This window comes from Pseudorasbora parva, chromosome 1 (assembly GCF_024679245.1).
Source record: "Pseudorasbora parva isolate DD20220531a chromosome 1, ASM2467924v1, whole genome shotgun sequence".
Classification (NCBI taxonomy): domain Eukaryota; kingdom Metazoa; phylum Chordata; class Actinopteri; order Cypriniformes; family Gobionidae; genus Pseudorasbora; species Pseudorasbora parva.
This window is the reverse complement of record NC_090172.1, coordinates 1,239,795-1,252,372: the sequence shown is the minus strand read 5'-3', so window position 1 is coordinate 1,252,372 and position 12,578 is coordinate 1,239,795. Positions and strand designations below refer to the sequence as shown.

General features: G+C 35.0%; 1 protein-coding gene across 4 annotated transcripts in view; it reads left to right on the top strand.

The window, feature by feature from the left end:
* The window catches only part of pde5ab (phosphodiesterase 5A, cGMP-specific, b), a 74,208-nt gene that overhangs the window by 18,018 nt on the left and 43,612 nt on the right, over positions 1 to 12,578 (top strand). For 2 of the 4 annotated variants that reach the window (XM_067451069.1, XM_067450986.1), the window contains exons 1-2: positions 5,563 to 5,760; positions 9,992 to 10,616. In XM_067451069.1, coding sequence (XP_067307170.1) covers positions 5,663 to 5,760; positions 9,992 to 10,616 — 723 coding nt within the window. In that variant the 5' untranslated portion in view covers positions 5,563 to 5,662. Of the gene's footprint in view, positions 1 to 5,562; positions 5,761 to 5,996; positions 6,015 to 9,991; positions 10,617 to 12,578 lie in introns of those variants that run through there. The other 2 variants (XM_067451237.1, XM_067451150.1) reach the window with 2 other exon arrangements.

Sequence of the window (12,578 nt, the reverse complement as noted above, 5' to 3'; positions counted from 1 at the left end):
TGTGGTGAAGAGAGTGTTGTTTGACTTATGACTGAACGGCGGAGCGAGTAGTTTAGCTTAGAGTGACCACATCTGGACAGTGTTTCAGACAGGCCTGCCTGCTTTGGGCTCATCTAGTTTGGGGACAAAAGCTGCTCGACGGTTGTGAAAGTCACATGTGGTGCAGGAATCACATGTTCTGACGTGATTTGCACTGGAAAAAAAAGTGTGTTGGATTTACATGATTTAATTTTGTACGTCGGTCCCACATGAATCAATTAAGTTAAAAAGAGTGTAATTTGCTCATCATGGAATGAATACATTTTAAGTGATCCAGTTAATTCAAAGCGGATTTTACACTGCAAAAAACGATTTTCTTACTTAGTATTTTTGTCTTGTTTCTACACTGTAAAAAAATAAAATGTTGGTTATTGTTGGTTTAACTTAAAAAAGTAAGTAACCTGGTGTCCTTAAAATTTTGAGTTTATTGAAATAAAAAAAAATGAGTTGATACAATGAAGGAAATTTGTTTAATAAATAGAAACTCAAAATATTATTGCATCTGAACCACATAAAAAATGTGATAAATCATGAAAATAGCACAATTTGGCTGCACCATCAGAAATAAAACACACAATTACCCAATATGCTTACGAAATCTTTTAATAATATTTTAATAAAGGTTGTCAAATCTCTAAAATGTTCATATTAACTCAAAATTTTAAGGCAACCAGGTAACTTTTTTTCTAAATTTGAAAAATAATCTTGTTTTCTGTTTGAATTAAGATTATTTTTCTCACCCCATTGGCAGATTATTTATCTTATTTTAAGCAAAAACTCTCTTCATTTTGAGTTATTTTTCCCAAAACAGGACAATAACTTTTGCTTGTCTAGTGAATACTTCTTGTTTAAAGAATATTTATATATTTTGACCAGAAACAGGACAAAAATATTGAGTAAGAAAAGCATTTTTTGCAGTGTATACAGCTCCCTGACATGATTCAGGCATTCATAATCATTTATTCATTAATCCAATTCAGTTTCATATATTTTAATGTTACGGTTAACGTCACTGAATTATAACACTGCACTAGCTAGTTGACAAACTTTCAGCTAGCAATAACACACATTAGCAATAACACACATTAGCAATAACACACATTAGCAATAACACACATTAGCAATAACACACATTAGCAATAACACACATTACACTCTAAAAAATGCTGGGTTAAAAACAACCCAAGTTGGGTTGAAAATGCACCGACCCAACAATTGAGTTGTTTTAACCCAATGGTTGAGTTGTTCTTACCCAGCAATTGGGTTGTCTTAAGCAACATTTAACCCAACCACTGGGTTAAAACAACTCAACCACTGGGTTAAAACAACTCAACCATTGGGTTAAAACAACTCAACCACTGGGTTAAAACAACTCAACCATTGGGTTAAAACAACTCAACCATTGGGTTAAAACAACTCAACCCCTGGGTTAAAACAACTCAACCACTGGGTTAAAACAACTCAACCATTGGGTTAAAACAACTCAACCACTGGGTTAAAACAACTCAACCATTGGGTTAAAACAACTCAACCACTGGGTTAAAACAACTCAACCATTTGGGTTAAAACAACTCAACCACTGGGTTAAAACAACTCAACCATTGGGTTAAAACAACTCAACCACTGGGTTAAAACAACTCAACCATTTGGGTTAAAACAACTCAACCACTGGGTTAAAACAACTCAACCATTGGGTTAAAACAACTCAATTGTTGGGTCGGTGCATTTTCAACCCAACTTGGGTTGTTTTTAACCCAGCATTTTTTAGAGTGTAGCAATAACACACATTAGCATCTTAAACGCTAAGCATTAAAAGCTCCTTGAGCAAAGCCGTATAGTAGGACATTAGCTTTATCCATCCACATCGTGAGCAAACGCTCCACTCTTCTCCACAATGGTAACCCACTGTAATTTACTTTTTTTTCTAATAATTCCAACATAATTGAATATTAATCATCTTGCTCAAAAATACATAAAATAATACTTTTACATATAAAATAACAACATTTACTCACTCTTGATTTAGCCATATGCAAAGCATGCTGGGAACTAACAAGCTCCGCCCAGTTTCAGTTAATGCAACACAAATCATTCATGTAACAACACAAATGGATTAGGTTTGACTTCAATTAAACTTATATTTAAGTGGATTGAACACAATCAAATTAAGTTACACTGATAAAAACAACTTGTAAGATTTACTTGATAAAATCTTTGTAACAATTTGCACTCAGTTTTTCTAAGTAAAATTTACTGCTGCGATATCAAGTACAACTTACTTGCCAATATCAAGTAAAATGTACTTAACTATAAATGTAACATTTGCAAAGACATTAAGTAAATGTTACTTAATTATATTTAACTTAGCATGTTGTATTTATTAAAAGTAATCAAGTAAATTTAATTTTAAAAGGAGCATAACTATTGTGAAAATTTTATAAATCTGTATTATTTACTCTTATGAAGTAATTAAGTAGATTTTATAATGTTTGTCCATTTGAAATTTTGAATTACTTAGTTGAATTAATTTATATTACTTACTATTATTATGTAAATGTTGCTATTTTAAACCAAATAAATGTAATAATTTTCTCTGCATCAAATACATGCATCACAAATCACACATAAATACAATGAAGTTGAACAGTTTATTATGTCAAAATTTACAATTAACCATTAAATCAGTAATGTTCACATCAACTGATTAAGTAGTTAAGGTACATTCATTATAATTTACAATAACTGTAGAATTAACCATGTATGGTTCAACTAAACATCAGCAGCCAACAGTGGCATAACTAACATTAAAGGGTTAGTTCAGCCAAATATGAAATGTATCACATTTGAGTCCAAAAATAACAAAAACTACGACTTTATTCAGCATTGGCTTCTCTTCCGCGTTTGTGTTCAATCCTCAAATAAAGATTCAAACGGTTATGAGTCAGCGAATCGATTCATGATTCATGTTATTTTTGGACCCAAATGTATTTTGGATGCTTCAAGAGACTCTAATTAACCCACTGATGTCTCATATGGACTACTGTGATGATGTTTTTATTCCCTTTCTGGACATGGACAGTATAGTGTGCATACACTTGCATACGCTCTCGGACTAAATATAAAATATCTTAAACTGTGTGTGAAGATGAGCGGAGGTCTTACGGGTGTGGAGCGACATTAGGGAGACGAGTTAATGACATAAATTAAATTTGGGGGTGAACTAACCCTTTAATCAATTTAAAGTCTTTTTTTTTCAGTGTGTGGGAGATGCAAGCCATTGATGAACAAATTTCAAAAATGTTTTATTGAAACATTTTCCAATACAGTTGACTCTCCAGAGACTGTCATTAGCTCATCCAGGCCACCATGTTTACAATAGAATCACGTTTTCCCCGAGAGAGCTCATATGGTGAGCCTTTCTCCCCGGAGAGACGGAGGCACCATCTGCTGGTAAAGCTACACCACTGAGCTCAGAGATGGAGGAGCTGCTCAATAATACGCATGAGGTTAGCAAATAAACTCAATGGGACCAATGTCTGGTAAGGGCTCTTAACGTTTGGGTGCTTTTAATAATGTAGTCTAATGGCATTTGTGTAATTGACAAACTTTTTTTTATATTTTGTGTATGCAAACATGCTCTTCTTACTTTGTAATTTTGTCTTGTTTCTAGTCTAAATATCTAAAAATTCATAAATCAAGATAATTTATTAGATCAGTAAAACGCATCTAGTAAATGCATCTTGATTTATGAATTTTTAGATATTTCGATACTAAATAAGAAGAGCATTTTTTTTGCAGTGTATGTAGGGTAAAGCATTTTTGTCTAAACGTTAAAGGTATTAAAGTATAAGGTAATATTTAATGTAATACTTGTGAAATGTTGATTAAGTGTAGGACACTGCCGTCACTAATTGACATGTCATGCCAACCTCCCATATGGTGTCTTAGAGATATTGATTTATTGATGAAAAGGTTGTGAGGAATTTATTTCTGAATATCAAATGGCAGTGAAAAGTATCATTTTACATAAAATAAGTGCAAAAGAGGACAAAAAATGTGATGTCCTGTAGGCTTTACCAACAACAGCTTCACAAAAAGAGTTACTACTATTATTTTTACTGTGTGAAATCATAATCATTTAACAACATGTCGGCTCTTTTCAGTGTAAGAAACTTTAAAAAAAATTTCAGTCTTATATTTTACCATGGTGGCCACATTTGTTCATGTGTAGTAATGCTGTAAAATCATATCAAATCATCTTTTCCCTACACGAAAGATATATATATATATATATATATATATATATATATATATATATATATATATATATATATATATATATATATATATATATATATATATATATATATATATATATATATATATATATATATATATATATATATATATATATAAATATAAACCCACTCCTAAAATCCACTACTTTTTCTTTTTTCTGTCCCTTTTTCTGTTTTTTGCTACTCTGGGTAGTACACAATTTTTGGCATTTAAGGCACTTTTTGCATTTCTTTGCCTCTTTTTGACGGATCGCTTCCTGTACTCCTGAGTTGTAAGTTGCTTTGGATAAAAGCATCTGCTAAATGCATAAATGTATATATATATATATATATATATATATATATATATATATATATATATATATATATATATATATATATATATATATATATATATATATATATATATATATATATATATATATATCAAAATATTTTTCTTCTGGAAAACAAAATCAAAATGAAGTGTTTTTGCTTAAAACAAGCTAAATGATCTGCCAAATGGGTCTGTGTTTAGCATATAAACAACATTATTTTTCTTATCCCATATGTATATATATACTACAGTAAATTTATATATATATAAAAATCTATACAATTTACTGTAGTGTATTTACTATAGTAGGCCTAAATATTCAAAAACAGTAATTTTACTATAATATACTAGTATTTTTTCATGTGGGATTGGTGGATCATTTTGCTTGGTTTAAGCGAAAACTCACTTCATTTAGATTCTATTTTCCAGAAAACAATGAAAAATATCTTATGTCATTTCAGTTCTCTAGTCAAAGTATATTGATTTAAGAATCATTAGATATTTAGACTAGAAACAAGACAAAAATACTATGTAAGAAAAGCATTTATTGCAGTGTGACGCGCTGAGAGAGAGAGAGAGAGAGAGAGAGAGAGAGAGAGAGGTGTGTGTGTGTGTGTGCTTGTTTTTGTGACATATCAGGACAAAAATGTGTATAATAACATGTGTATGACACAGGTATTACACAAAATGGTGACATATCAGGACATTACCCCATGTCCCCACTTTTCAAAATGCTTATAAATCATACAGGATGAGTTTTTTTGAAAAAGTAAAAATGCAGAATGTTTCCTGTGATGGGTAGGTTTAGGGATAGGGGCAGTGTAAGGGGATAGACAATACGGTTTGTACAGTATAAAACCCATTACGCCTATGGAATGTCCCCACAATTCACAAAAACAAACATGTGTGTGTGTGAGCGTGTGTGTGTGTGTGTGTGACTGAAGATCAGAAGAGAGTAAGCGGGCGGGCGGATGAGATTCAGCGGCTGATCTGACTGTGTGTCGCCGGAATGGAGGTCTATCCTCCCGGCAGTGAAGGGATGATGGAGGCTTGGCTTGACGACAACCAAGAGTTCGCGCATTCTTACTTTACACGAAAAGCTTCTCGGTAAGTTCACAGGCTCGGAGCGGCATTGGACACGGCAGTCCTGACTGAATAAGACTAGTGTAGAGCAATACTCGCCGCACAACGCAACGCTACATCTCTATCGACAAATGTGCATCTGCCGTTTAACTTTGACTTCAGAATGCGGCAGTGTTCATTTTCCCGCGAACTCAGATGTAAACATAATTTGGAATTTAAACTCGTTTAATCAGAGGAATTAAATCTTTTGTTTTGTGTGTAGCCTTTCATTTCACATGGTAAGGTTGTTTTATGTTCTTCATTACCATCATCAGCTTGATATAATACACAATGACTGTAGCCTGTACTCAATGCTCACACTTATGTTTAACCAATATACCTGATCAAAATTCTGATGTGATTGCTATATTGATTTCTTTAAGGCAATAAGGTGATTTCAGATTAATTAACACACCTGTATGTCCAGGTGACTATTGTATGTTAATTAATGAAGAAGCAAAACACACTGCAAAAAATGCTTTTCTTACTCAGTATTTTTGTCTTGTTTCTAGTCCAAACATCTAAAATTCTTAAAACAAGAAGTATTTACTATAAAATAACTCAAAATGAAGAAAGTTTTTGCTTAAAATAAGATAAATAATCTGCCAATGGGGTGAGAAAAATAATCTTAATTCAAACAGAAAAGCATTTTTTTCAGTGCACTTAGGAAAAACAATTGACAGTGATCGTTAGACAACAACTACAGGGCTATTTCATGAGTCCCCAGTTTGGTTCGTATTGGTTTGGTTGATAGGAAAATCTATGAATAAAAAATGCGGATATGACACCATTGACAGGATTGACATTGACGTCCCTGTTAATTGGTTAAAATCACAATTTTCCCATGGTTTACAAACAGTTGGAAACATTTGGGATATTGTAAGTACTCAACTCAACAAACAAAACATATAACAGTGGTATAGTTTTTTTTTTTTTAATATTTTACTGCAAAAATCCCACATATTCCTAAATATTGCACCTTTAATCAGCAAAAGAGACTTTCTGTTCTGGAACGCTCATAAGCAAAGGATACTGTGGGCTTCAGATACACACCTAACCGCTAATGGCCTACTCACAAAAAAATGTTGAAATGCCGTTTTAAACTCAGTCTGTTCTGTCTTAAGGGAATGTAAACACTGAGAGAGAGAGCGTGTGTGTGTGTGTCAGTGTATTAGATCCGTGCATTAGCTCTTAAAGTGACAGCAGCCTAATAAACCTGCTAATGTTAATCAAACAACAACAACAGACAATGATAAAATCACTCACTGCTCTTGAATGAATAAATCAAGTCTGGTTAGTCTATATTTAATATATAGTGCAGTGTTATTTTGCATTTGGTTTCTTAAATTTCTGTTGTACGCTATTACTTATCTGTTAGAACAGTTTTTTACATTTTTTTTCTATTGTATTTTTTGTTGGTTTTGTTTATAATTCAATATTGAGCAAAATAATCGTGACTGATAAAACTGTTATTTTATCTGGACCACTGAAAAACATCCCATGCAAATCCCAGGCATTCGATTGGCTGGGATCTCTCACTCACCACGAGTTAGATGTTTATGAAACAGTTTGATTGCGTCTCTTCAAAATGAAAGTTATTTATTTAAACTATTCTAGCCAAGGGCAATTTAGGTCGAGTCCATGAGACTGTGGTGGGGTTTGAATAACCTCTCCGGATAATAAACAATTGATTGAAAGCGTTTGTTAGGGTCTATTTTAATGCTTGCAATGTAATAAAGCCACGACACCGTGTTGTTTTGACAGATTTGGACATAATCCACCTGCAAATGTTATGATTGTGGGGTCTTATAGACTCCAAGGTTTTCCAGTTGAGCAGTTGAACTCAAGGTCCCATTCAACCTGAAATGAAAGCGTAAAGAAATGAACATAGAACCTTTGTAACGCTTCATTATATAGATAGGTCCAGCAAACTGGCAATAAAACTGAGCTGTTTTATCTTGCTAGGTCAACTGTTGGTAGATGATTTGAAACAGATTCTCACAGTATTGGAGGAGGCAGTATGGCAGCTGTAATAATGAAGTGCCTCCTTTCAGTTACAAGAGCCTTTTTATTGGAGTTTATGTGGTGTAGTCTGAAAAATACAGTACTTTTGATTCCAGAAATTAAGGAAAATTGACTGTTTTTGCTGGTTGCTTTACCAAGACGAGCACCAAATGAACTGACATGTCTTAAAGGACTTTGACAGTATCCAAAGTTCACGCCAAATGCATTCAATTGTTATTCTCTTGCTTTTTTTGTTTAAAGAAGAGATCATGATTCTCCCATGATTCTGAATAGACAATTAGGGGTGCACCGATATGAACATTTTGGCCGACAACTGATCATTTATATTTGAAAGCCGATAACCGATATATTGGCGTATATGACAGACTTGAGTTGCATATGTTGCTCTGAACTGTATTTTTGTTTTTTGAAGTGATTCCAATCATATTTCAAGCAATTCAAAACCATCATGGCGAACAGATACCAATAACACTAAAAATGAACATATATCAGCCGATAACGATAACATTAAAATATTTTACATATCGGCCGATAACAATAACATTAAAAATGAACATATATTGGCCAATACTGGTAACATTAAAATGAACACATATCGGCAGATAACGATAACATTAAAAATTAACATATATCGGCCAATAATGATAACATTAAAATATTTTTACTTATATCGGCCGGTAACGATAACATTAAAAATGGACTCACTCATATAGACTTCACCTGTTTCATTACTGGATGAATCAGTGTTTATGAAAAAATCTCTTGAGTGAATGATTCAATGACTCACTCATAAAGACTTCACCTGTTTCATTACTGGATGAATCTGTGCATTTGAACAAATCTCTTGAGTGAATGATTCAATGACTCACTCATAAAGACTTCACCTGTTTCATTACTGGATGAATCTGTGCATTTGAACAAATCTCTTGAGTGAATGATTCAATGACTCACTCATAAAGACTTCACCTGTTTCATTACTGGATGAATCTGTGCATTTGAACAAATCTCTTGAGTGAATGATTCAATGACTCACTCATAAAGACTTCACCTGTTTCATTACTGGATGAATCTGTGCATTTGAACAAATCTCTTGAGTGAATGATTCAATGACTCACTCATAAAGACTTCACCTGTTTCATTACTGGATGAATCTGTGCATTTGAACAAATCTCTTGAGTGAATGATTCAATGACTCACTCATAAAGACTTCACTTGTTTCATTACTGGATGAATCTGTGCATTTGAACAAATCTCTTGAGTGAATGATTCAATGACTCACTCATAAAGACTTCACTTGTTTCATTACTGGATTAATCAGTGTTTTTGAACAAATCTCTAGAGTGAAAAATTCAATGACTCACTCATAAAGACATCACTTGTTTAATTGCTGGATGAATCAGTGTTTTTGAACAAATCTCTAGAGTGAAAAATTCAATGACTCACTCATAAAGACGTGTTTCATTACTGGATGAATCAGTGTTTTTGAACAAATCTCTAGAGTGAATGATTCAATGACTCACTCATAAATACTTCACTTGTTTCTTTACTGGATGAATCAGTGTTTTTGAAAAAATCTCTTGAGTGAATGATTCAATGACTCACTCATATAGACTTCACTTGTTTCATTACTGGATGAATCAGTGTTTTTGAACAAATCTCTTGAGTGAATGATTCAATGACTCACTCATAAAGACTTCACTTGTTTCATTACTGGATGAATCAGTGTTTTTGAACAAATCTCTTGAGTGAATGATTCAATGACTCACTCATATAGACTTCACTTGTTTCATTACTGGATGAATCAGTGTTTATGAAAAAATCTCTTGAGTGAATGATTCAATGACTCACTCATAAAGACTTGTTTCATTACTGGATGAATCAGTGTTTATGAACAAATCTCTTGAGTGAATGATTCAATGACTCACTCATAAAGACTTCACTTGTTTCTTTACTGGATGAATCAGTGTTTTTAAACAAATCGCTTGAGTCAGTGATTCAATGACTGCTGTAATGATGTAATTGATACAATCTTCATTTGAAGCGTCAAGTTACTTTCAAAAGGTGATTTAAATCTGTTTGATCCTACCAGCCAAAGTTTTATTAGACGTAGCCAAATGTTGTCATTTAGGAATGAGACCGCATGGGTGTATGAATCGCTAAGCTAATGTTTTTGGTTGCATTTATTTTTAAGGGAAATGGTCAACGCTTGGTTTGCTGAGCGTGTCCACTCCATTCAGCCGTCTAGGGAAGGATCAAAAGCCCCGCAGGAGCCTTTAACGGCCCTTCATCCACTGGCTCCAGCCGATGCTCCATCTCCAAGTCCAGCTCCATCCACCCCTACACGAAAGATCTCTGCATCCGAGTTCGATAGGCCGCTTCGCCCCATCGTGGTGAAAGACGCAGAGGGTTCGCTCACGTTCCTCAGCGACACAGAACGAGTGCAGATGCCGCTTCCTCCATGCCAGCGCTCCGGAAATGGGGCCGATGAGGGTGGAGGCATCAAGGATTCAGGAGACCGTTGTGCTCGCCTGTTGGAGCTTGTTCGGGATGTTTCGAGCCACTTGGACCTTACAGCCCTCTGCCACAAAATCTTCTTACACACTCACGAGCTGATCGCTGCAGATCGCTACTCGCTCTTCTTGGTTGGGGAGGACAGTTCAAACAGGAAGTTTCTGGTTAGCCGGCTCTTTGATGTCGCGGAAGGATCCACTCTCGAGGAGGCTTCAAACAGCGGCATCCGCCTCGAATGGAACAAAGGAATTGTGGGATACGTGGCGGCCACCGGACAGCCTCTGAACATCAAGAACGCTTATGAGGTGAGGCTTTTCACCGCACTGCTAAACATGCTGTTCTTACTCAGTCATTTTGTCTTGTTTCCAGTCTAAATATCTAACAATTCTTAAATCAAGATTAATTTACTAGATTAGTAAAATGATATAATTTTCCTTGTTTTCTTAAAAATTTAATCTAGTTTTTGCTTAAAACAGGCAAAATGATCTGCCAATGTGAGAAAAATAATCTTGTTTCTTGTTTCCGTCCCAATCAGAAATCAGATTATTTTTCTCACCCCATTGGCAGATCATTTTGCCTGTTTTAAGCAAAAACTCTCTTCATTTAGATTTGATTTTTTTCAGAAAACAAGCAAAAGTATCTTATGTAATTTTACTGATCTAGTAAATGCATCTTGATTTAAGAATATTTAGATATTTGGACTGGAAACAAGAAAAAAAAATGTGTATGACATCATATGATTTCTGAGCTGTAATGTTGTCAGAATAATAATCCTCCACTGTGTGTTAATAGGCCAGAGGAGAACTGAGTCTGGTTTCTCTAAGGTTTATTTTTCTCCTAGCCTGCCGTGGTCATCCTCAGCACTAGTCAGAATATGAGTCTGATGCTCCATTGGGCTGTGATTATGGGGTGTGTTTCAACCCAACCGGGAAAGACCTCGATTGGATAGAGCTACAACCAATCAGAGCAACGAAGCGACGTCAACAGAGCTGTGTTGCCAAGTCCGCGTTTTTTTTCTCTCCGCGGGTTGTTTTCTATGTCCGTGGGTTGAAGCGACTATTATGTGATATATAGACCCATGAATGTGAATTTTAGCACCAACCTTGCCAAAATAACACACATTTTACCCCCAAACGTCTTTTTTTTTCCAGAGAACCCCCCGAGAAGCTATTGTTTAGGGCTAGTAGTTGGAGGGTTTTGTTGTGAAAACTTGGCAACCCTGTCTGCTCGCGCGCTGGAATAAACGATCTTTGCCAGTGTTGTAAAAAAAAAAAAAAGTGATTATTAAATGATACACAGAGCACTTACCCAACATGATCATCATTTCTGAGAGAAATAGTGAAGGTGATGCAGATACAAACAAGCTCTCCGTTTAGGATTCGAGAAAATATAATCCAAGCGCCTATGATGACGAGATGATTACGTTACTGTTGATCATCTGTCCGTCATCGGCTAAAGCCCGCCCTGATGATCTCATTGGTCAGTTTCTGTTGATCATCTGTCCGTCATCGGCTAAAGCCCTCCCTGATGATCTCATTGGTCAGTTTCTGTTGATCATCTGTCCGTCATCGGCTAAAGCCCGCCCTGATGATCTCATTGGTCAGTTTCTGTTCGGGGATAATTACTCCTCTATGGAGCGAGGCCAGACCGAACCGCCCGACCTTAAAATTTTGTGGGCGGGGGTAAGTTCGGCTGGCATCAGGCTATTTTTCTCCATCATGCCCTGATGGAGTTTCGGTTCCTTTGGTCGCCTTTGGCTTGCTCAGTTGGGGACACTAACATAATGATCCAAGTTATTCAACTAAATATAGAAATAAAATTAATTAATTAGGTCTTATTTAATTCTATAAACTATAATACTGATCTGCCAACATTGTTGCTTTATGATAAATTAAAATAAGCTGATAACATCACCGGTTCTCCAGAACGACTGTACAGCCGAATCACATTCTGTTGCAGTATTGTCCTGTTTAACACTGAAGCTGCTCTGACACAATCGGCGCTGGAAAAGCACGATATAAATAAAGTTGATTGATCATCACACCGGAAAGGTCACATGACGTATTTGGAAGTGCCGACCAGTGTTAAAACGGACGTGCAAAGATGAATTCCTTTACACAAATAAAGGTAAAACAATGACGACGGATGATTTTAAAGTGTGAGGAGAACATGAGATGGAGTTTTCCGGCACTTCCAGCTACGTCATGTGACCTTTCCGGCGTGATGATGTCATACATTATACAATTTATTTATTTATTTTTAGTAAA